Below are 25,497 nucleotides of genomic sequence, written 5' to 3'. Positions count from 1 at the left end.
GGGTTACGGGGATCGGGTGGGATATGTGTCGGTGCAGGCTCGATGGGCCGAAATGGCCTCTATCTGCACTGTGGGGTTTCTGTGATTCTGTGATTCTGTGAAAGGGTGGGTGAAGAATTTCCCGCAGCAGCTGGCCATAGCATCAGCAGGCCCGCAAGGCTCAGGTAGGGTACCTCCAAAACTTTACAACCTCCCAGGTGCCACCTACTGCCAAATTAAGCAATGCAATTGATCACACTTGCATTCTAGAAATCGGACTTTAAATGAACCCTTGCAAAACTGGCATGCACAGGTATCCTTATTGTCCAGTGTCACTAAGGGCATCAATGAGGGAAATACCTCGGGTGAACTATTTCCCCGAAGAGCACAGAATTATTAAATGCCTGCTCATTTGTGGGTGGGTGTATTATACAGGCACCCTGAAACTGGAGGAAATTTCCAACGAGGCTGGAAAGGAGAGGAACCTTGCCAGATCCGAGTTCCCACCACCCCGCCACCCCCCCTCCACTTTCCAGCCTCCCCATGGATACTGTACTGAAAAATCGCTGACCCCAGCCCTGCAATTTTGGGATGAATATCTTTACATTTTTTGCACTTCTTTTAGGTACCACACAAATGATAAGCTTTAAACAATGCTTTTTAGGAAGCCACAATGATAGAATTATTAGGATATCTGCAACTATCACATGCAGGTTAATTCCAGAACAACCACCTGTCCACCTTTCAGATATTCCACATAATTATATTATCCTGTAATTTTGACTTTAAACTATTAATCTTCCTTAGCATTAAGACTTTTTCACAAATGTGAGGACACTCAGTATTCTGGAGTTCAATAAATTTGTCACCAGTGTCTGGTGTCCAGACAGGAAAAGCAACAGATTGAGTGTCATTTCGCCCCCAACTTTATGACATTTCCATCAAGGTCTTCAGGGGTTCTGTGCTATAATGAGCCAATAATTTTGTTTCACATTTCAGCATCATCATATCCCCAGCATCTGTTCACTATTCCATTCACTACATTGCATCAATAGACTCCTAATCTGATTTGGGCATGTGTGTCTTAATAATTAAATCATGTGGAGTGCTTTGCAAGCTGGTTCATCTTTTCCTGAATCAATCAAGAATGACTAAATCAAAAAGACTAATGAAATGGAGCTAGTATTGACACATATTACCTTTTTGATTTATCTGTTAATTCCTAACAGTATAAGCTGCTTCAATGATAAACATTTGTAAGCACATCAAAACAAAAAAGTTCTGTAGTATAGGTTTTCTAGTTGTCCCTGTCTTAACCTGGTGCACAGTGCTGGCAGACTTGCAAACATCTCGAGTATGTGATGTGGTTCTTTGTCTCAAAACTGCTTTTTAAAAGTAAATTACTGCCTTAGCATGACACTGTTGAGAGCTGGCACATTCCCAATAATGATCCCATAAATGTTGGGAGTGGTACTTACACTTTCAGACATGGCTTCTATCTTCCTCAAGGCAATTACACTATGGTTGTTTGCAAACTTCTAAAAATATATATATTAAATGGCATTTTCAAATCTATTACTGTAGTTAGCATTTCCCCAGCAAACATTGCTCTCAGATGTGGATACAACTGGGTTAATCAATACAAACAGTCTCTAATGAGGAGTTAAAACTGACGAAGTGGGAATCGGACAGGTGGTATCGTAATCTAATTATTTTAAAAGAAAAGAATGAACTTTCATTTATGTAGAGCTTTTTATGGCCAAAGCACTTCATAGCCAATGAATTACAACAGTGACTGCACTTCAAAAAGTAACAGAGATTTTAGACTTGGAATCAGTGGTAGTGTTTATTAGTGACAAATGATATCCAACAACAACACCAATTTGCTGTTACATCCCCGGCCACTACCTCAGCATGAATCAGACTGTTTGCAACCTCGACATCCTATTCAACATGAGCAGAGCTTCCCACCCTTCCCATCACAAATACTGTTTACATCCACCTCCACAACATTGCCTGTTTCTGCCTCTACCTTAGTCCATCTGCCTCTGAAACTCACATTTATTCCTTTGTTGCCTCCAGACTTGACTATTTCAATGCTGTCATGGCTGGCTTACTAACCTTCACCTACCGTAAACTTCAGCTCATCCGAAGTACTGCTGCCCACAGCCTATTCCACAGCAGGTCCCACTTGCCCATCACCCTGTCCTCACTGATGCACGTTGGCTCCCTTGTAACTTCAATTTAAAATTCTCATCTTCAGGTTTAAAAGTCTTCATAGCCTCGCTCTTCCTCATTTCTATAACTCCTCCAGCCTTAATTCCTCTCCCTCCCAATTCTCCATTCCTCGACTCTGACCCTTTGTGCATCCCCCCTTCCTTTGCCCCACCATTTGCAGCAGTGCTTTCAGCAGCCGAGGCCCCATGCTTTGGAATTCCTGACCCAGTCCCCCTCCTCTCAACAAACCTCTCCCCCTTTAAGACACTTCTTAACAACTGCTTCTTTCATTGAGCTTTTGGTCACCCCTCCTTATCTCTCCTTCTTTGGCACAGCGTCTGTACTTATTACCCTTTGGTAGGACATTACTCTATATGAAAGGTGCTATAAATACAAGTTTTTGTTGTTGAATCTCTCCCAAAATTGCATTCATGTTGTACTGCCAAAACACTATTTTAACATTGTGAAAATTAACAATGCATTCCAAATGAACTTATCGCAGCACTAAACCACACCCCTCACTTTATAGGGCTGAAATTAACTCCCAGAAGTCGTGTGGGCAGGGCCAAAGTGGACGGCACACCATCCGGCCCTCCACAGTAAGGCCTGGCAGATTTCAGGCAGTAGAAGGCTGCTGCCAGGGACCTAAAGGAACGGTCCCCGGCACTCAGGTAAGCGTTTGGGAGGCGGGTTGAGACGGACATCGCAGTCGGGGGACGGGGAGGGAAGCCCACGGCGGGGAATGCCCGCGGTTTCCTTGTGGCGCTTGGAGGAGCATTCCGGCTCCTCCTGGCCCACAAGGAAACAATTTACTCATTTTTCTGGGCCTCTTCAGGCCCCAGGTCCTCTTGCCGCCAGGTTGGCCGGGCAGGGAACCCACGACGGCTTCCCCGCGCAGAACTCGGGTTAAAATGGCAGTCGGGCCCCGATGATGTCATCAGAGCCTGATCTGCACATTTAAATAAGGATCCGCTACCTTCCGATGGGTGTCCCTCTCGCCTGCTCAAAAGAACAGGTTAAATTTGCAACCTACAGGAAGGCAGCGGGATTGGTGATGGTAAGCCGCTGTGGCTATTTGAACTGCCCGCCCGGTCAGTTTTCGCCAGGCGGATAGGGTTAAAATCGACACGTAAGTAGTTATTCATGGTTGGGCTATAGGAAGAGATTTTGCCTAATCAATACACTATTGTGTACCTGACCTACATCAAAAAGCCTACTTATATACATCATTCTAGACGTCATTCATGTTGGGTTTGACGTGGCTCCAATTACAAAATATTCTTTTCGCTTTGAATACTCTAATTGCCAATAAAGGGCAAAAAAATGTGTAGATATTGATTCTCCTGGCTATTACTGCCACTCTGTGTCACTGCAAAGCCATTTCTACTTTGCAGTGATGCAAAAGTGACTGTATAACACTGGTGTCAAGACCCAATCTGAATCCAGAACACAGCAGCACAGGAGCCCTTGGGAGTGCAGTCTCCAGTCTGTGCTCGCAAAACATTTTAAAATTTTCTGCCTGGGGACTGGAGCTCTGCACATTGCACACGTAAGCTATATAAATCAGCTCTTGCCAAGTGCAAATTGATTCTGCAGCTACCGATCTCGGGCAAATAGCACAGTACAAAGACAGCCGAACACAATGGGGCAAAGAAGCGCTTGTTGAAACCAAAAAACAATTTCATCAGATCAAAGCATTGGTTACACGATTGCACGAAAAGTGCACAACACTGGTATTCAGAATACGAATGTAAATAAGTCCATATCTCAAATATGCAGAATGGAATGGCACACTGAAGGATCCAACATTACATGGAGGCATCTTGGCAGGCCCAAGAGACAAACATCATCAATGATACCCCTTTACGATAACAAACCCCAAGATCAGAAAAGGTCTTTATGGGTCTGACAAATAAGAGGAAGAGGCAACAATATTCCTTTACGTACCAGAGCATGTAATGGATAAATCAGAACTCATTACCTGTTCCCAATTCTCCTTATAAAGCATGGAGAAACAGTGGGTTCCTAAATAAAAGGGACGATGTAACATAAAAGGCTACCTAACTCTGCACCGTTGACATTAATCTAAAAACGGTTATATTATTAAAACAACCTTGCTCAATTAAGGTGGAGCAAGTCCCTTGTCCTTTGCACAAATGATAATTAGGCTATAAAAGATAGCCAACGTTCCAGATTTAAAGGGGTGAAATTCTGTGGCCCTGGACCCACAAAAAAGCAGTTGCTGGGTTGTGTGGAACACTCTTTGGGGCAGGATCGGGTTACACCAATCCCATGTCCCTTTTTGAGCTTCACAAATTGTGAATTAAATGGGGGTGAGCGCAGAATGCACCTGCCCTGAAATAAATAGGCATATGATGAAGCCATGGAAAGGAGGACATACATCATATCATTTTGCACCCTACCAATTATGGGCACAAAGGATGCCTGGGCATCTCTGGCATCTAGTGTTGACAATGGTCTGGAGGGTGTTTAAATTTTAACGGCCTGTTTCCCAAAAGCAGAGGAATTGATTTGTTTTCAGGCCTCAAGCAACAGCAGCAGCAATAAATGTTTTTGAAGATGATGTTGGACCGGCAATATGGAAGGACTCATGCTGCAGCCAGGCTCCACAGTTAAAGTCCTCCCTTCTCCCTCAGTTGACGTGGGCACCCCATTGGCATCTCAAATGCCATGGGTGCCTGGCTGCAATTTACAAATACCCCTGGCCCTGGAATTTGCAATGGCTCAGGGGTGCATGCTTGAGATGGGTCTAAGTTCTACCCTATCCCAGATCTTCTCGCAAAAAGCCACTCCTGGAAGAATTTCAACCCCATATATTTTAAATCCACTTGCACCAGTCATGGGAGTGTTTCTTGCAGTGTTTCAGGCAAATTGCATCCCTGGCTTGATAATTAAATGTTCCTGTAATGTTAAATTGTTCTTTAGTAGCGATCTAGAGAAAGCAGTCTGCCGTAAATATTTGCAGGTTTGGCATCTAGCTTGTTGTATACTACAGTTCTGGCTACCTGCTGTCAGGTTTTTTTTTCCAGAAAGCTTTTGTTTCTGATTAACTGGTTGGCAAGGGCAATGACAGGGGCTGCTTGAGAAAATTCAGACCAATCATGCCCAGGTTTTTATTTCCTACTCAGTTTTCTAACTTGATACAGAAAAGCTGGTGTGTAGTTAAGTGTTCCAACAACCATTTCAGTTACAATGGGAGTAGTAAAGATTCAGTGGTTGTTCTGCTTTTTGTTTTGGTCACTAAAGACTTCCCTTTCATCACTGCCATGGTTTGCAGCGGCAGAAAAGTCAAATCAGTGTTACTTGCCCAGCCAATAACTTGGGTTTTTTAAGCCATGTTGTTTGAAATCACAGAGTTTACATTAGCTCATGTGCAACCCAATTAAGCAATTATTCAGCTCCAATTTGTTTCTTACACTATGTCAAAGTCTTTTTTCTTATTCAAAAGCAAAATATTGTGGATGCTGGAAATCTGAAATAAAAACATTTCAAACACTCTCTCCACAGATGCTGCCTGACCTGCTGAGTATTGCCAGTATTTTCTATTTTTATTTCTTTTTTCTTATTCATTCACAGGTACTCTCATGGTGATTTTAGTTTGCTGTTAAACGTGTTGGGTTGCAATTCATTGTGGGATTTACTTGGTATTCCAAGAGCTTATTTCCTGGTGGAATAACAGCTAGAATCAGTTTTTAAAAAGCCAAGTTTAAGTGTTCAAGTCAATTACTCCTGTCAAATGCCCCAATTGTAACCAATCAGCCTTCAAATTTGAAATAAATGTTATTCTGGAGAACACCTGATATTAGAAAACTAGAGCCTGATGAAAATGCAACGGATCTAGATGCCAAACTACAACAGATGTGGTGCAGATGACAATTATCACATGTTCATCGTACCAACATTACAGAAATATTTACCGTGAAAACAGCATATTTGCACCACTAGTGCAAGCAAAACACTTGGAACTGTTGGATTTTAAATAAGCTGATGCACATATTGAGAGAATGTTCTGAAGTCCCAGAGGCTGAAAAATATACAAGCCATCAACCTAAGCGTATGCTACCAGTATCTGTCCACCAGTGACCTCCGGCACTGACCCTGCCAATGTATGCAGGGCGAGGTGCTGGTCAACCAATTTAAATAATGCCAGCAGGCACCACAAGCATTAGGGGGCCAATCTAGAGCATCTTTCAGAGTGGAGAGGCCTCAAAAAGTGGTGCAACAGCCTGCTTTAGGGTTGCCAACTCCGGTTTGAGGCATTCCTGGAGGTTTGATCACGTGATATTCTGACCACATGATTTCTATTGCATTTACCTTGTCCCCTATAGTTGAGTATTTTTAGTCATGGATGTGCGCTGGCAGCTGCTGTGCGACATGTTCCAAGAACCAGGAGGCCACCCGAGAAAGGGGGAACGAGGGGAAACCGAAGAACCCCCCCGCCCCCCCCATTTCAAAGACCCGAGTGACATCAGGGGCATATCAGAATATTACAGTGAGAACCACCAGGCCATATCAGGATATCACATCAAGAAGTGATATCCTGATTGGGGTCCAATTTACATGTCAAGAAGTGCTCACAAAAACCAGAATGTCCAGTCCAAAAGCTGACAGTTGCCGAACTGACCCGATAGGAGAGTTCGAACAGCAGAACCTGATGTCTAAATCTCAGTGATTGAATCCACACAAGGCAGCCTGCTCTTGCCTCTGATTACAGCTCTAGAGTAACGATGCCTAGGTGGGAGTCGGCTGTACAAGTCCCGTAAGCACAACGGTGACTGACCCTGTGAGTCACACCCGGATTCCCAGATGGCGGAGACAGGATTGGCGACACCCGCGATTCCCGAACCCTCCCGGATTCCCGACTCCACAGCCTCCTCCAAAATGCACTACACGCGGTCCCGGCTCTCTGAGGGTGACGTCGCCACGGACCGTGAGGCACACTGCGGTGGAAAAGTTAAATCTCTGATCTCCAAGGCTGCTGGAGGTAGCGCTTGGGGAAGGAACCCTCAATTCTGGGAAATTCCGGGAGGGTTGGGAAACCCTAGCCTGCACGGATTGTACTTCACTCGCCCAGCTCACGATCTGCCCTGATCCTCTGCTCAACATTAGACTTTAGCTCAGTAGTCCACTCAGTCCAATAATGTGTCTAATATATTGATTGCATCATTGAAATTTAATTTAATTAGCATAGTTTTGAAAGACTTTTTTCCCCAGATACAGCAAAACAAAAAATAAGTGAAATATATTCAGAAAACCAGGCTGATTCAGTGGTTTTGAGAATCTGAGACATACTAAAAACTCGGTTGCATACATTACTTACGCTGTAGTTACACTACATTGCTGCTCTGAGACTACATGCACAAAGCTCTGCTCTCCCGACAGCTGTGTTAAATGTTAGGAGAGCGGATAGTACTGTCGGCTTTCTCATAACATTAAAAAGATTCAAAATTCCATGATGGGAAATAAGATATTATTAAGAGTGTTCGACTGGCATCAATTCATGAAGTGCCTGGTGTAGTGTATGTAACTGTTCTACCTTTAAGAGAACTATTGTATGTAACCGTCCACCTTTAAGAGAACTATTTTAGGTGTGGCACTACTTTATCTTGGCTGCTGTATACTGTAATACCGACGGTGACCACACCGGTATATAAGTGCTGTGTCAGGATTTATTGGGCAGATTCGCCCTGACCTTCAAATAGTAAAGTCCTGTTAAAGTTACTCTTGTAGTCTGTGTATTAATTCGCCATAATACCTACAGACTTTACAGTGGCGACGAGTTCGATCTTACCCTGCGGCAACAATACTTCCGAAGCAGTTAACGAGCGTCGAGAAGAGGCACCCGCCCTCATCGTTCTGCTGAGAGAAAACTCGAGTCTGCAGAGCAAGGAAGAAGGAAGAATTCAGACACGAAGCCTTCCATCAGCAACAGGCACTGATTGTCCCTTCTGCCACGGTGGTGAGTGAGCCGATCAGCACGAGAAGCAAGTCGGCCACGGTGACTGTGAGTAAAGGGAAAATAAAAAAAATGAACGGAGGATAAGGGCGGTGAACTCGACCACGGTCGGGGGAAAGGAGCCGGACAGAAGTCGGGCCCAGAGGCGCTGAGACTGGGGCAGTGTGGAGCACGGAAGCCGCGGTACAAGCGGGCTGGGAGACGCAACGGCGTCGTGAGACAGCTAGACCGCGACCGGCGAAAAAGGCCGGGCAGCTACCAAGGCCACGAGGCGCTGCGACCGGGATCGTAAGGCGCGGGAAGATATAAAAATAAATAAACCGCGGTGAACTCAGCCGCAGCCGGGGAGGAAAGCACCGGACTGCGAGAGGGCTGGGAGGCGCGATTGGAGTGAAAAAGGCCGGGCAGCAACCGAGGCCACGAAGCGCTGCGACCGGGATCGTAAGGCGCGGGAAGATATAAAAATAAATAAATCGCGGAGAACTCAGCCGCAGCCGGGGAGGAAAGCACCGGACTGCGAGAGGGCTGGGAGGCGCGATTGGAAGCCGCTGAGGGAGAGACAGAGCCTGAGCGAGCGGGAGAGACAGAGCCCGAGCGAGGGAGACTGAGCGAAATCCAGCCCAGCGGCTGAAACTGTTCGCCATCAACGGGTTGTACCCAGCACCGGTTGCCCTGCCGAGAAAAGGGAACAAGGAATGCACTGAAGCCGACGCGCAGGCTGCGAACCCCGAAAGCCAGCGGTCGTCGCCCGAGGGAAAAGCTTACCCCTCCTGCCAGGGGAAGAAACGCGGGAAGCCGCCAGTAGGCGGGGAAGAAGACAGAAGCGGGAAACTGCCATTTTGAAAGTGGGCGGGGAAAGAAGACAAGCGCGGGAAACCGCCATTTTGAAAAAAAAAGTTAAAGAAATATTCGTTGTTGTTCTCAGGAAGAGTGTGAAGATGCCTAAGCGTAGTAACATCAACGGTTTCGATTCCGATGTGGAAGATTGGGCCACGTATGTAGAACGCATTGAGATATATTGTAAGGTCAATAAGATAGCAAATTATGACAAAGCTCTAACCTTACTAAACTCAATGGGTGCGAAGACATACGGGTTATTGAAGCATCTTCTATCACCAGCTAAACCGGCGGATCAGTCTTTCGCTAATATTGTTGCTGTCCTGAAGGATCATTTTAACCCCGCACCGCTGATGTTAGCGGAACGATCAAAATTTTACGTGAGAACGCAACGAAAAGGGGAAAGCAACGCGAAGTACCTGGTTGAACTGCGTAGGCTAGCAAAATACTGTCAGTTTGGGGTAAATCTGACAGAGGCACTGAGAGACAAGTTCGTGTGCGGAATGTCGAAGGAAGGAACACAAAAACGACTGCTCGAAGAGAACGATCTTACACTTGATAAGGCTGTCCTTATTGCAGCATCGCACAAAGCCGCAGCGAGAGGCACGGCGGAAATGCAGCGGAAGACAGCGGTACTCAGTGTGGATCAAATGACTTCGGGTACAACGAAATGTTATCGTTGTGGGAAGACAACACACGACCAGAACCAATGCTGGTTTAAAAACCAGGAATGTAGAAAATGTGGCAAGCTTGGTCACATAGCTAAGGTATGCCGGTCAGGAAAGAAGACCAGCAATAATAAGTCACCGCAGAAGAAGTACAGAAAGGTACATAAGGTGACTGGGAAGAGTCCAGATGAACAGAATTCGGACTCAGACTCCAACAGCAAGGAACTGGGTAGTCTGAGGATTCACAATGTGAGTAAAGAAGCTGACCGACAAACTATCTGGGTCACACTACAGATTTCAAAAGTCCAAGTGAAGATGGAAGTGGACACCGGATCGGTGTTGACGGTCATGAATAAGCAAGATTACAAAAAGTTATTCAAACATATTCCCCTACGGGATACGGAGATAGTATTGCAGACATACACGGGGCACAGAGTATACCCCATCGGAAAGATAGAAGTCAAGGTGAGATACAAGGACAAAGGTCACCAAGGGATGGACATGTATGTGCTGCCCAAGGGAGGTCCACCACTTCTGGGACGGGAGTGGATCAGGAAAATAAAGAAAGATAGACTGGCATTCACTAAACACAATGACGGTAGATTCCGGAAAGGAAGATGTCAAACCTGAACGGTTGTCCAGAATATTGGACGAAGCTAAAGAGGTATTCCAGCAAGGACTGGGAACACAGAGGAATTAAAGCAAAAATCAAGATTGCAGAACATGCAAGCCCAAAATTTTTCAAAGCCAGATCGGTACCTTACGCGATACGACCTGCTGTGGAGGCAGAATTGGAAAAGCTTGAACGTTCAGGGGTACTGTCTAAGGTGGACTGGAGTGAGTGGGCCACGCCCATTGTGCCCGTCATGAAGTCTTCATCAAGTAACAAGCCAGGGGGACCGGGAAAGGTCCGCATCTGCGGAGACTTCAAGATCACAGTTAATCCGGTGCTTCACACGGTACAATACCCGCTCCCGCGGCTTGAGGATATCTTTGCTTCATTGTCTGGCGGGAAACACTTCACCAAGATAGACCTGGCACAAGCATACTTACAAATGGAAGTCGAGGAAGAGTCGCGCCAGTATCTCACAATCAACACGCACAGAGGCTTGTATCGTTATAATAGACTGGTTTTTGGAGTAGCTTCGGCCCCAGCAATTTGGCAGAGGGCCATGGAGCAGGTCTTACAGGGTATTCCAAGCACGCAGTGTTACTTGGACAATATCCTGATTACGGGAGAAGACGAGGAGGAACACCTCACAAATTTGAAACTGGTGCTCACCAGGTTGAAGGAATATGGCCTTCGAGTTAATCGCCAGAAATGCGAGTTCTTCCAGAAACGGATCTCGTACTGCGGTCATGTCATTGACCAAGAGGGGCTGCACAAGTCACCTGACAAGATAAAAGCTGTCGTGAAGGCCCCCGCTCCGGAAAATGTATCACAGTTGAGATCGTTTCTGGGGTTGATTAATTATTACCACAAGTTTCTGCCAAATCTATCCACGGTGCTGCATCCGCTGAATGCTCTGTTGCGGAAAGAAGTACCATGGAAGTGGAGCGAGGACTGTAAGAAGGCCTTTCGCAGAAGCAAGGCGTTGATTACCTCTGAGGAAGTGTTGGCTCATTTCAACCCAACGTTACCTCTTCGTCTAGCTTGTGATGCTTCCCCTTATGGAATTGGAGCAGTACTTTCACACAAGTTACCAAATAGCTCAGAAAGGCCAGTCGCATTTGCGCCCCGATCATTGACCTCCGCTGAGCGAAATTATGCTCAGATAGATAGGGAGGCCCTCAGCCTTGTGTGGGGAGTAAAGAAATTCAATCATTACCTGCAGGGCAAGAAGTTCACATTACTGACAGACCACCAGCCGTTGGTGTCCATATTCAACCCTAACAAGGCCGTTTCCACTATGACAGCGCAAAGGCTACAGAGGTGGTCCGTGTTACTTGGGGCACACCAATATGACATCGAATACAAAAGGTCCAAACAGCATGGAAATGCTGATGGGTTATCGCGCCTACCGTTGCCAGTAGTAGAAGAGGCGGCTACAGTGGACCCAGTAGAGATGTTCCACTCACCCATAGTGGAATGTCTACCAGTAACAAATTCGATGATCGAAAATGAAACAAGAAATGACCCGACTCTCTCACGAGTCTACGATTTAACAGTGGAGGGATGGCCAGCACATGGCGAACCAACGCTGCCCGCATTTTCGCAAAGAAAAGAACAGCTGTCAGTGTGCCGAGGAACCTTGATGTGTGGGTCTAGAGTGGTGATTCCACCCAAACTTCAGCATAAGGTGCTAAAGGAGCTTCACAAGGGGCATCTGGGTGGAGTGAAAATGAAGAACCTAGCCAGAGCGTGTGTGTGGTGGCCAGGTATTGATGGAGACATCGAAGAAATAACCAAGAGCTGTCTAGGATGCCAGAAGGTCCAAAACGCGCCACCACAAGCTCCTCTGCATCCATGGGAGTGGCCCTCATCTCCTTGGCAAAGGGTACACGTCGACTTTGCTGGTCCATTTATGGACTCAATGTTTCTAATCGCGGTGGATGCACACTCCAAGTGGCCGGAGGTAATAAAGATGTCCTCCACCACCACGGAAAAAACCATCACAGTATTAAGGACCATATTTGCCAGGAATGGGCTGCCGGAACAGATCTGTTCTGATAATGGACCGCAATTTGTGTCCGAAGAATTCAGGAAGTTCTTAAAAAGGAATGGGGTCAAGCACTACACGTCAGCCCCATACCATCCCGCCACCAATGGATTAGCTGAAAGGTTTGTCCAGACCTTCAAGAAGGCCATAAAGGCCATGGGTAATGAAGACATCAACCGACAACATAAGGTAGATAACTTCTTGTTGGCGTACAGGAATGCAACACATGCGGTCACAAACCAAACTCCCGCCATGATGTTTTTCAATAGAAGACTAAGATGCCGGCTGGATTTGATTAAGCCAAACGTCAGAAGGGACGTAGAGAACCGGCAATTTCAGGGCATGAATGAAAGGCCAACTAGATCCTTTCAGATAGGTCAACAAGTTTTGGCCCGGGACTACCGTACCGAGAAATGGCAGCCTGGAACTATTGGGAAAAGGCTAGGGCTGCTGATGTATACCGTGGACATTGGTGACAGCATAATAAGGCGCCATGTTGACCAGATCATAGGGTCATCCACAAAGGACCAACCTACTCCACAACCTTACATGGCTAATGTTGAAGCAGAGATACCCAGAGCACCTACCTCCGATCTGGTAATACTGGAATCAGATGAACCTGACACTGTCCTTCAAGCCGAATCGACCTTGCCAGAAGAACCTACTACCCCGCCGAAAACTACTACACCACCGAGGCGTTATCCGGACAGAGTCAGGAAGCCTCCAGAGAGACTGAATCTGTGAACTGTTTTGCATAAGTTGTATATATGTTATGATGTTATGTTAATGGGGAATAAGTATGTTGTAAGCTAAAAAGGGAGGATTGTAGTGTATGTAACTGTTCTACCTTTAAGAGAACTATTGTATGTAACCGTCCACCTTTAAGAGAACTATTTTAGGTGTGGCACTACTTTATCTTGGCTGCTGTATACTGTAATACCGACGGTGACCACACCGGTATATAAGTGCTGTGTCAGGATTTATTGGGCAGATTCGCCCTGACCTTCGAATAGTAAAGTCCTGTTAAAGTTACTCTTGTAGTCTGTGTATTAATTCGCCATAATACCTACAGACTTTACACCTGGCAAAGCAGAAATTGGCTAAAGAAACCTTGATACGGGGCAGCCGTTATACCTACTGGATGTTTTGAAGTTCAAACCAAGACAAAGGAGGTAACAGAGAGGGTTGATGAGGGCAATGCGGTTGACATGGTGTACATGGACTTCCAAGAGGCGTTTGATAAAGTGCCACATAATAGACGTGCCAGTAAAGTTGAAGCCCATGGAATAAAAGGGACAGTGGCAGCATGGATACAAAATTGGCTAAGTGACAGGAAACAGAGAGTAGTGGTGAACGGTTGTTTTTCAGACTGGAGGAAGGTATACAGTGGTGTTCCCCAGGGGTCAGTACGAGGACCACTGCTTTTCTTGATATATATTAATGACTTGGACTTGGGTGTACAGGGCACAATTTCAAAATTTGCAGATGACACAAAGCTTGGAAGTATAGTGAACAGTGAGGAAGATAGTGATAGACTTCAAGAGGACATATAGGCTGGTGAAGTGGGCGGGCACGTGGCAGATGAAATTTAACGCAGAGAAGTGTGAAGTGATACATTTTGGTAGGAAGAATGAGGAGAGGCAATATAAAGTAAAGGGTACAATTCTAAAGGGGGTGCAAGAACAGAGAGACCTGGGGGTATATGTGCCCAAAACGTTGAAGGTGGCTAGGCAGGTTGAGAAAGCGGTTAAAAAAACATACGGGATACTGGGCTTCATAAATAGAGACATAGGGCTGGATTTTCCTAAGCCCCTGGAGTCGGGTTGGAGGCGTGCGGGCGATAAAAATCGGAGATCCGGGGGTCCCGACCCCATCCCGCCTCCAACCCGCCTCCATGTCAATTTCATAGGAGTCGGGTTCCCGACAAGTGCTGGAACCCGACTCCCAGAGGCGGGAAGGGATTAAAGGCAATTAAACTGCCTATTAACAGGTAGTTATTTGCCTATTCGCGATTTTTATTGCAGGTTTGTGGGCTTCCCGACAGCTCCAAACCACGAAAAGTTTTCGAGGCGGGACGTGGGTCTGAGGTCTTGGAGGGGTCGAGATGCCCAGTGTTCAGGTGAGTGAGGGGTGCAGGAGTGCAAAGGTAAGTGTTTTGCAAGTGTTTAAATAAGTTTAACTTACTTTTACTTACCTTTACAGGAGTCCTGCATTCCGGTGTCGGGAGTCGGCTGCAAGAACCACAGAAGCACCGATTTAAAAAAAAAAATCAGCTTCTTTGTTTCTCCAGCAAAATGATTTTAAAGTTATCCTGAGAAAGGACTGAGGCTGAATTAGCAGTTTTTCAGAGCTTGACAGCTTCAAACAGCTGTTAAACACTGATATTTCATGTGCCAAAAGCTTTTGACAGATGAAATGTCAATCTCTGACGTCACCTGTTGTCGGGTGGCCCTTAATTGGCCTGCTGAGCCCACAGGGCGGGCTCAACAAGGTCAATCAGAGGAAAATCCAGTGGGTTGGCCACATCTCCATGGAGGCGGGACAACAAGCCCGAATGTGGGTTTCCCACCTCCAACCCGCCCCCGTAGCAAAATCCAGCCCATAGTGTACAAAAGCAAGAAAGTTTTGATGAACCTTTATAAAACACTGGTTTGGCCTCAACTGGAGTATTGTGTCCAATTCTGGGCACCGCACTTTACGAAGGTTGTGAAAGCCTTAGAGAGGGTGCAGAAAAGATTTACAAGAATGGTTCCAGGGATGAGGGACTTCAGTTACGTGGATAGATTAGAGAAGCTGGGGTTGTTCTTAGAGCAGAGAAGGCTGAGAGGAGATTTGATAGAGATGTTTAAAATCATGAAGGCCGGAATTTTCTCCAGGGACATGGGTTGGGGGCGGGGGGCCGCCGAGGAACCCGGGAGGCCAGGTTTCCCGCAGGTGCTGCCAACTTTAACGGTAGGGCCTGATTTGCATGTGAGGACTCGGATTCCCGCGCGCAGCCAGCCCGATTGAGAGGCTGGCTGGCTGCGGGCGGGTAGGCCTGCAGATGCGAGGGGTCGGTCCGGGGGCTGGCATCGGGGAAATCAGGGAACTCGGGGGGGGGGGGGCGGCGGGGAGGGGAGTGGCATCGGTGGTCGTGGGAATGGGATCGGCCGGGGATTGGGGGCAATCTGGGGGGTGGGGGGGTCAGCCGGAGCATTGGAGGGGGTGGAGGGGTGAAAGAGAGGATCGCGGCCGGCCACCGGAGGATTGTGGCCGGCCTCAGCATCATCGGTGGGGTGGTGGGGGAGGCCTCATGGTAGGGATCAGAGGCCTGGGGGTGGTGTTGGGTGATCGGAGGCCTTGTGGGGTGTTCTATCGCTGGGGGTGGGTTAGGCAGGGACCCTGGATCCAGGAGGTAGGTATAAAGCCACTTACCTCCTGGTTGCAGCAGTCCCTGCCTCGGTTTAACTGCCGGTTTCATGAATTATGTGAAACCTGTCCACAGGCCGTTAAATTCAAAATGGAGGGGACATAAAAGAGGCTTCCAGCCTCATTTTAATATTTAAATTCAGGTAACACCCTCTGGCAGCGGGTTGGCTGCCTGCCCCCCGTCCCGCCTCCGACAAAACCGGAGCTGGGTGGGTTGGAGGTGGGATCACGTTGGAAATCCCATTATTAACAATTTAACTGCCCCCACGCTCCAGCCGAGGAGTCCAGACAGAGTAGATAGACAGAAACTATTCCTGTTGGCGGAAGGGTCAAGAACCAGTGAACACAGATTCAAGGTGATTGGCAGAAGAACCAAAGGCAACATGAAGAAAATCTTTTTTTATGCAGCGAGTGGTTAGGATCTGGAATGCACTGCATGAAAGGGTGGTGGTAGCAGATTTAATCTTGGATTTCAAAAGTTAAATTGGATAAGTACCGGAAGGAACAAGAAATTGCAAGGCTACGGGCAAAGGGCGGGGGAGTGGGACTAGCTGAAGCGCTCTTGCAGAGAGCCGGCATGGGCTCAATGGGTCGAATGGCCTCCTTCTGTGCTGCAACCATTCTATGATTCTATTCTATGATTAAAAAGCATCTCTTCACTATTAATTACAGCTATTAATTACAACAGGAAGAACAAACTTGCATTTATATAGCACCTTTCATGACCTTAGCAGTTCCCAAAGCGCATTACAGTAAATAAAGTACTTTTGCATTACAGTCATCATAGTAATGTAGGAAACACAGTCAAATTGCACACAGCAAGGTCCCTCAAAGAGGAATTAAATAATTGACCAGATCATCTGTTTTGGTGTTGGTTGGGGGACAAACTACTCTGCTCCTCTTTCAATAATACCATGGAATTTTTACATCCACCTGAGAGGGCAGACGATTTAATGTCTCATCCGAAGGACGGCACCTCAGACAGTGTAGCACTCCCTCAGTACTGCATTGAAGTGCCATCCCAGATTATGTGTTTCAGTCTCTGGAGTGGGGCTTGAACCCACAACCTTCTACCACACAGGCAAGAATGCTACCACTGAGCCAAGGCTGACAACAGGGTTCAAACTCATCAGTGCAATTTCCCAGAAAGCCTTCTCCAGCTATACATTTACTGCAGGACAAGTTATAAACAGAACTCCACCAACCCCAGTTAAGAATGTCACTTTTTTTGAATTTGGGAACTATTTTTGCATGTTTCTGTGTGTTGAAACTTCCCAGCATTCACTTGCTCCTTCAAAAATATTGTCAGTGATTCACAAATCTCTTCCTTGTCTCTTTAAATACCCTGGGGTATAGTCCATCTGTCTTGGAGAATGTATTGATTTTCAGTCCTTTAAGCCAATAACTTCTGCTTTGCCAACAAAATCCCAGAGCACACACAATATACGATTGATGTTGGATGGTATGTTAGTTTTCTCCCTGGTATAAACCTCCAAGAGATAGTCATTTACCATATTAATGATCTCCTGTCCATCCTTATGTTCAACTCCATTTGAGTCTCTTAACTACCTTCCTGTTGTTGTAATACTATTGGGATAATTTGACTGAATTTACTTATGTTCATATGATTAGTGAATCTAAACAAAGTTCTTCTATTTCATATTCAAAGTACTGGGGTTCAGTGCTAAAGAAATAGAATACAAAAGCAGAGAGGTAAGGCTCAAATTTCCAAGCCCCGTGGAGGCGGGTTTGGAGGCGGGAGTTGTGGGAAAATTGCAGAATCGGGGAGCAGGAACCCATCCCGCCACCAACCCGCCTCCGTGCCAATGTTCCAGGAGGTGGGTATCCGACCTGCGCTGGGAGCCGCCTCCCCGAGGCGGGAAGGGGATTAGTGCCAATTAACTGCCTGTTAACAGGCAGTTTTTTGCCTAATCCCTATTTTTAGCCCTGAAGTGTGGGCTTCCTGACAGCTCCGAACCACACCAAGTCTGAAGGGGTCGAGATGTCCGTTGTGCAGGTGAGTGATGGGTGCATGTGTGCAGAGGTAAGTGTGTGAGGTAAGTGTAAAGTATTTTAATAAGTTTTACTTACCTTTACTTTCTCCTGCAGGCTTCCTTCCTTCAGTTCTCGGGAGTCCCTCAGTTCACCAGCACAGAAAGCAGAATGGCCGCTGAACTGTCAAAAGCTGTAGCATTCTGCTTTCTGGTCTGGAGAGATCTCTAACTGAGTCCAAGTAGAAGAACTCAAGTTAGAAGACAGATTGTCAGTGTTTGACAGCTTCACAGAGCTGTCAAACGCTGATTTTTCATCTGTCAAAAGCTCTTGACAGATGAAATGTCAATCACTGACGTCACCAGTAACCAGGTGTCCTTTAATTGGCCTGCTGCGCCCGCTGGGCGGGCTTAACAAAATCAATCAAGGGAAAATAGCGTGGGTTGGCCACAAGTCGATGGAGGCGGGACTACAACCCAAAAAGTGGGAATCACGCCTCCATCATGTCCCCATTGACAAAATCCAGCCCGTAGTGTTAAATGGGAATACTGTGTGCATTTCTGGTCTCTATATTGCAAAAAGGATATTGAAGCGCTGGAGAAAGTGCAGAAAAAATATACAGAAATGTTACCAGAATTGAGAGGATGCAAATATCAGGAAAGATTGAGGAGGCTGGGACTCGTCTCTAGAAAAGAGACTAACAGGAGACTTGATAGAGGCCTTTAAAGTTCTGAAAAGGTTCGATAGTGTGGATGTGAAGAAAATGTTTCCACTAGTGGGTAAGTCCAGAGCAAGGCAGCATAAATAAAAAAATAGTTGCTAACAGATCAAATAAAGAATTTAGGAAGAATTTCTTTACAGCGTGGTGAAAATGCGAAACTCGCTCCCATGAGTGGTTGAAGCTGACAGCATTGATACATTTAAGGGGAGGCTTGATGCATACATGAGGGAGAAGGGAATAGAGGGGTCCGAGGGCAGGTGGGAAGAAGTAATTAGAGTGGGAGAAGACTCGTGTGGCATATAAACACCAGCATAGACTAGTTGGGCCAAATGGCCGGGTTCTGTGCTGTAGATTCTATGTAATTACCTTGTCCAAATTTCTGGTGATTTGTATTATCAGTACTGGTACAACCAGTACATTCCTGTATTCCTACTTATCTGTAAATATGCTCTGACATTTTTGGCTCAGCTCACTTTAATCTGTGGGCCATCTTTGGGTCCCAGTAGCTGGATGGCAAACGGTAGACCTCGAACAGGCAATTACTGATTTTCTATCTGAGCTTTGAAAACCAAGATTTCCATTTTATAAATCTCTTGGATCCATATGTAATAAAAGCAACTCCGTCTTCAAGGAATGTGGAAAAATAAATATTTGTTTGCGCTGTAAATGTCTTGTAAAAATGCTGGGTAGTCTTTTTACCAGCAGCTGAATGTCAACACATATGAAGCTTCTTAACACTGCTGGGATTCAGATTCCTCCTTCTTGGTGTTAAGATCTGAATCTCTTTGAGCATATGCCCTTTCAAGTAAAATTAATCAATCTCTTTATCACATCAGCAGCATCTGGAGCTGCAGTCATTATCGCACTGCTGAGAACAAAATGAAAGTGCTGCTCACAGAGGGAGTCTGGTTTTAAAATTTGCAAAAGCAAAGTTTCATTACATTCTAATTTCAACAACAATTTCACACAACCAGGCACCTAGCTCTGCACTGCTTTGAAAGTGGAATTCGTTCTTTGGGAGGCATTTCAGTTTGCTTTAACTCTACAGATAAGCAACAAGCCAAAAATATTAATAATGTACGAGAATAGCGGAGAATCACTCTGTATCTCTAAGATTATAAGCCCTACATTGGCACACTCATCCGTGAATGTAATTTTGCCATCAAAGCAGATTATATCTGATACTTGTGGAACTGTATGCACTTTGCTGTAATTCTCTGCATGAGAGAGAGGATGACTGCAGTAAAGAAAGAAGTGTTCTCTCAGAAATATCTCACTGCATACAATGAAGCGATAATGTGAAAAAGTGGAGTATGAAAGATTTACTGTTCCCAATCAACCTTTGATGTTAAATTCACTTGAGAAACAAGAAATTCTACTGATCTATTCCTATTAGTCATATTAATAAAGAACTTTCACAGCAAAAACAGATTCTTCAAACTCTTTACTTTGCCGTAATACCTGCTCATTAATGCATAATCCTTCAGCAAATTATACTTCTGCAGAACATCCGTGACATTTTACATTTATTGAATTATTTATCGTACTCTTTCATGAGAGTCCACTGCAAATCTTTTTCTTCTATCCATTCCATTATAGATTATTTCAGGTAATGACACGCTTAGATTTGGATATGTGAAGTATGGTGTGACACAGTGGTACACAGGCTTCTCTGTAACATAATGAATCTGCAGTATCTGCGATGAAAGCAGGTCTATTGGCCAGCTTGCCAAATTGGAAGGTAATTGAATATTGAATAATATATTTCGATTCATTAAAAGGATTGTGGAAAAATAATTTTTTAGGAAGGAAAGTTATTTCCTTCAAAAGATTCAAAGAAAAATCTACAGTAGATTTGTGATCAAATTAGTGCTTATGATTGAGATCAGTTTTTCTCTACCAATTAACAGATTTCCCTTAATGCAATAAAATTCAATTTTAAGAGTAGCGTAGAACTGACTAGCTGTCATTGGGACCAGTTTTTTTTTTCCCCAATGGACAAAATGCTTATTTTTTGTAGCAATTAACAAACTAACAGATTCAGATAGACGCGGTTTTCAAAAGTATACTTTGAATGTGCAATTCCTCAATTCTTCTGCTTATACATGATAACCCTCTTGGTGGTATAGTACTGGAAAAGTATCTTATATTTACATTTGGCTTCCACAACTTGTTTATAATTCCATCTTTGCCCCTCTGATGGCCTTTCTTCTACTTTTTTTTTAAAAGAGGTTTCTTTATTTTTCCCTTGTGGTTTCCCTTACCATTCCTACCACAGACTTTCTAGAGTTTTCTCTGGTTGCTTCTTTCACCTCATATTTATTTTATTAATCAGTGTAGGGTCACACTTCTTTAATCTGTGTTTATTAGCCCTGGGTATGTAATTATTCTGCATTCTCAGCTTTTAAATGTTTCCCATTAGTCCTCAACTGAGATTCTTCCCCCTCCCCCCAACTGTCCCAATTTGTTTTAAGAGTTTCTCCCACTGGTTCTAAAATAGCCCGAGTGTGAAACCTCAATCCTATTCAATCCTAAACTAAGTCTTAAGTCCAATACCCTATCCATCACCAAGATCACTTATTTCCACCTCCACAATACTTCCCTTACCCACCTTGCATCCCAGAGTGTGTTCTTTGGTCTGCCAATTCTGGCCTCCACTGCATGTCCCCGTCTCTCTGTTGTACCATTCGTGGCAGAGTCTTCAGTTATCTCAGCCCTCCTCTAGAACCACCTCCCAAAACTCCTCCCCCTTGCTACTTGTCTCCCTGCGTTTAACATTAAAACCTCCTATCTCTTTCAATGTTTTCTCCAAAGCTTTCAATCATCTATTCTAACTCTTATACTACTGTTCAGCAACCAATTCTCTGAAATGCCTTTGGCCATTTTCTATGTTAAAGATACAATATAAATAGATGATTATCATAGTGTCAATGGTCAATGACAAGAAGGACCTGGACAATAGCAAGAAATAATTAGCACAACTTACAGTACAAAGTCAAGATGTGAATTTTACTATAAAGCAGCACCACAGGACATATATGTAAATAAATATAGTTGTATAGCTTCCAGTCCTTCAGCCTTGCGTACTCACCAGTAATTCCAATATAGACTTGCTGCATTCGCCAAGACTAGATGTTTAGAAAGCCCCGCTTGTGAATAGTGTGTTGGTGGTCATCCACTATCATAGCAATTAGCACATGCAACAACTAACAATTTCCTTGGTTAATATAAACTCATTACAAGTGATAAAAACTTGACTTGTGGCTATCAAGGTCTTATTCACAGAGTTACTCAATATCTGTTTTGATAGTTTGGAAAAATTTGCATTAATAAATGTACTGCAAAGTGTGATGTGGAAGTGATATAGTTATTATTGGAAACAGTTTAGGCTATTTCAGTCCACTGCAACATTGCATAACAGGCTTACAGGAGTCAGAGGACCTTTAAAATGCATATATAATCAACAAACCAGTCGCAGTAAAGTTAAGATATAATCATTACACAGAGAAAGGTGCATGATGGGCTCTATATTGTTGATTATTTTGTAGTTTTACCTGTTCTCCAGATGTACTGCGTTTCTTTAGGTGCTTCAAGATTAGCTTGTGTTTGTAGAAAAATGAAGATCCAAAGCATCACGGATTTTCTCAAACTCTGCCACGTCCATCCCACCAGGCCAAACTCATCTCTCAGGCTCATAGTCCAGAGAATTTCGTCTTAACACTTCAGTTTCTGGAGACAAAACAATGAATAGGCTTAATGATTCCCACATGGCCACCCTTTACCTTGGTTTTCCAATGCATTCATAAAAAATTTCATTTAAAAAAAAAAGAGTCTTAAAGGGAAGTCATCATGAGACCACAAGATAAATACAGATGAAGTCCTCCATTTGGCCAATCATAACTCATCCAGTCTCACAATCTCCAGTCATTTCTCAAAAGGATTCCAGATTTCTTGCCTGCACTCTGCTACCCAGATAGAGAAGAAAGCAACCAGAATGATTGAGCGGATAGAGGGATTGTATTGTGAGGAACAATTATGCAAATTGGGCATGTTCTCGCTGGAAGAGATAAGGTTGAGAAGGGATACGATTGCTGTTTTCAGAATTCTAAAAAGGACTAGATAATGTAGACCAAGACAAGCTATTTCACCTTGTCCAGAACAGTAGAACCAGAGGACACGGCCTACACTTGAAGGGGGTAAATTCAAAACCAATCTATGGAAACAATGGGGATGATTTTGCCAGCCCTGGGGAGGCGGGTATGGAGGCGAGACTGCTGGGAAAATGGCAGAAGCTGGGGGCGGGTACCAAACCCACCCCAACTCGCCTCCGTGCCATCTTCCCAGGATGCGGGTACCCAACCCGTGCTGGGAGTCGCCTCCTCGAGGCGGGAAGGGGATTAGTGCCAATTAACTGCCTGTTAACAGGCAGTTTTTTGGATAATCCCTGTTTTGCCACCTAACGTGTGGGCTTCCCGACAGCTCCAAACCTCGCCAGGGTCAGCGAGATGAGCCGTGGGTCTGTGGGGGTCGGAGGGGCCGAGATGTCCGGTGTGCAGGTGAGTGATGGGTGCATGTGTGCAGAGGTAAGTGTGTGTGTGAGAGAGTGTCGAGTGTTTTAAAAGCTTTACTTACCTTTGTTTCTTCCTCCAACTTCATCCCTTCAGGTCTCGGGAGTCCCTCATCTCACCGGCAGAGAAAGCAGAATGGCCGCTGCATTCTCAAATGCATTGGCCTTCTGCTTTCTGCTCAGGAGAGATCTCGAAGTGAGCTTGTGTCCCAGGACTCAACTTAGAAGACAGATTGTCAGTGTTTGACAGCTTCACAGAGCTCTGGGCGAGCTTAACAAGGTCAATCAAGGGAACATAGCGTGGGTTGGCCAGATGTCGATGGAGGTGGGACTAAAATCTGACGAGCAGCAGTCCCGCCTCCATCACGTCCCCATTGGGAAAATCACCCCCAATATTTCAGTGAGCAAGTGGTCAATCTATGGCACAGACTCCCTGGGGAGACAGTGGAAGCAGTTACTAGTGATTTATTAAATATAAATTAGATAGATCTCTTTCTGAAAATAATGTTTTTCGATACAGTATATATGAATAATTTGAAACATGCCATGTGGTAAGTGTAGCAGGCTTGGGAGGAGCAGATGACTTTGGACCTATGGTTCCCAAAGCTCTCTACCACTGAGGTTTTTCTTGAGTCATGTCTGGGTCTGTAGTAGACTAATTGAGAGAGATTGATTGCTATGACCAGTCAACAACTCCATTATCATTCTTTCATGCAATTACCAGGATGATAAAAGATAACCTCGATGGGCCTTGGTCTTTTTTCATTTAGCAATTCCTATATTTACCCGAAGTCCATGGATCAGTGTGAAGCACTTCCTTGTTACCGTGTCCTATTCTCAGTTTGAGGAACTTCTATGTATAATTTTCTCGATCTACTTTTTCCATACTATTTAATATAGTTATGAAGTTACATGTCAGCCACCTACTTCCAAGGATGAAAAGCCCAAACCTCTTCAGCTTTTCCTCATACATCAGTCCTCTGTTACTGAAGGAGGAATTTTCCCAGCCCTGGGGAGGCGCGTGTGGAGGCGGGACTACCGGGAAAATGGCAGAAACTGGGAACGGGAAATGAAGACAAATGTAGGTCCCTTAGTCAGAAATGGGAGAATTTATAATGGAGAACAAGGAAATGGCAGAGCAATTAAACAAATACTTTGGTTCTGTCTTCACAGAAGAGGACACAAATAACTTCCCAGAAATGCGAGGGAACCAAGGGTCTAGTGAGAAGGAGGAATTAAAGGAACTTAGTATTAGTAAAAAAGTGTTGGAGAAATTAATGGGACTGAAAGCCGATAAATCCCCAGGGCCTGATAATCTGCATCCCAGAGTACTAAAAGAGGTAGCCATGGAAATAGTCGATGCATTGGTTATCATCTTCTAAAATTCTAGATTATGGAACAGTTCCTGCAGATTGTAGGGTGGCAAATGTAACCCCACTATTTAAAAAAGGAGGGAGAGAAAACAGGGAACTACAGACCGGTTAGCCTAACATCAGTAGTAGGGAAAATGCTAGAGTCTATTATAAAGGATGTGATAACAGGACAAGGGTGCGATTTTCCCAATGGAGGTGGGTTGGAGGTGGATTTTGGTTTGAGTGGGTTCCAAACTCACCTCCACTGAGAGGTGGGAAAAAATTGTGATTTTCCCCCTAATTAACCAGTTGATTTCAGAGGTGTGGGTCGCCCTTGGCCAATTAGTGTTTTGGGACTGAAACTCGCCTCTGATTACATCACTTATCCAGCTTCATTTAAGGGCTGCTTACTGCCTTGACTCATTCCACTGGATTTTGGTCGATGCTGCACCACCTCCAACATTTTTGCAGCTTCAACAATGGCTAACTCCAAGGCAAGGGCCTCCCTGAGGTTCTCAGGTGAGGCACTGGGAATGTTGGTTGAGGGCCAGCAGGGAGGTGCACTTCCCCTCATCTGGGAGGAAGAGGCCTCCCAAAGAAACCAAGGCTGTCTGGGTACAGCTGGCAAGGGAGATCACCTCCAGATCGGTGTGCAGCAGAACATGGATGCAGTGCTGTAAAATGTTCAATGACCTTGTAAGGTCAGGCAAAGTGAGTATACCTTCACCTTGAAACATAGAAGATAGGAGCAGGAGTAGGCCATTCGGCCCCTCGAGCCTGCTCCGCCATTCAATGAGATCATGGCTGATCATCCAAATTCAGTACCCGGTCCCTGCTTTCTCCCCATACCCCTTGATCCCTTTAGCCTTAAGAAATATATCCAACTTCTTTTTGAGTATATTTAATGAACTGGCCTCCACCGCCTTCTGTGGTAGCGAATTCCACAGGTTCACCACTATCTGGGTGAAGAAATTCCTCCTCATTTCTGTCCTAAATGGCCTACCCTTTATCCTTAGACTGTGTCCCCTGGTTCTGGACTCCCCGACCATCGGGAACATCCTTCCTGCATCTAGTCTGTCCAGTCCCGTCAGAATTTTATAAGTTTCAATGAGATCACCT

At 45.1% G+C, this 25,497-nt stretch overlaps 1 protein-coding gene across 2 annotated transcripts in view; it reads right to left on the bottom strand.

The window, feature by feature from the left end:
- The window catches only part of thsd7ba (thrombospondin, type I, domain containing 7Ba), a 1,218,118-nt gene that overhangs the window by 1,107,627 nt on the left and 84,994 nt on the right, over positions 1-25,497 (bottom strand). For both annotated transcript variants that reach the window (XM_085986643.1, XM_085986644.1), the window contains exon 3: positions 22,014-22,188. In XM_085986643.1, coding sequence (XP_085842769.1) covers positions 22,014-22,155 — 142 coding nt within the window. In that variant the 5' untranslated portion in view covers positions 22,156-22,188. The remainder of the gene's footprint in view (positions 1-22,013; positions 22,189-25,497) is intronic.

This window comes from Somniosus microcephalus, chromosome 4, assembly GCF_052327205.1.
Source record: "Somniosus microcephalus isolate GS21.2 chromosome 4, FLI_Smic_1.0, whole genome shotgun sequence".
Taxonomy (NCBI): Eukaryota; Metazoa; Chordata; class Chondrichthyes; order Squaliformes; family Somniosidae; genus Somniosus; species Somniosus microcephalus.
The sequence above is the reverse complement of the archived record's forward strand: the minus strand, read 5'-3'. Positions and strand labels throughout refer to the sequence as shown.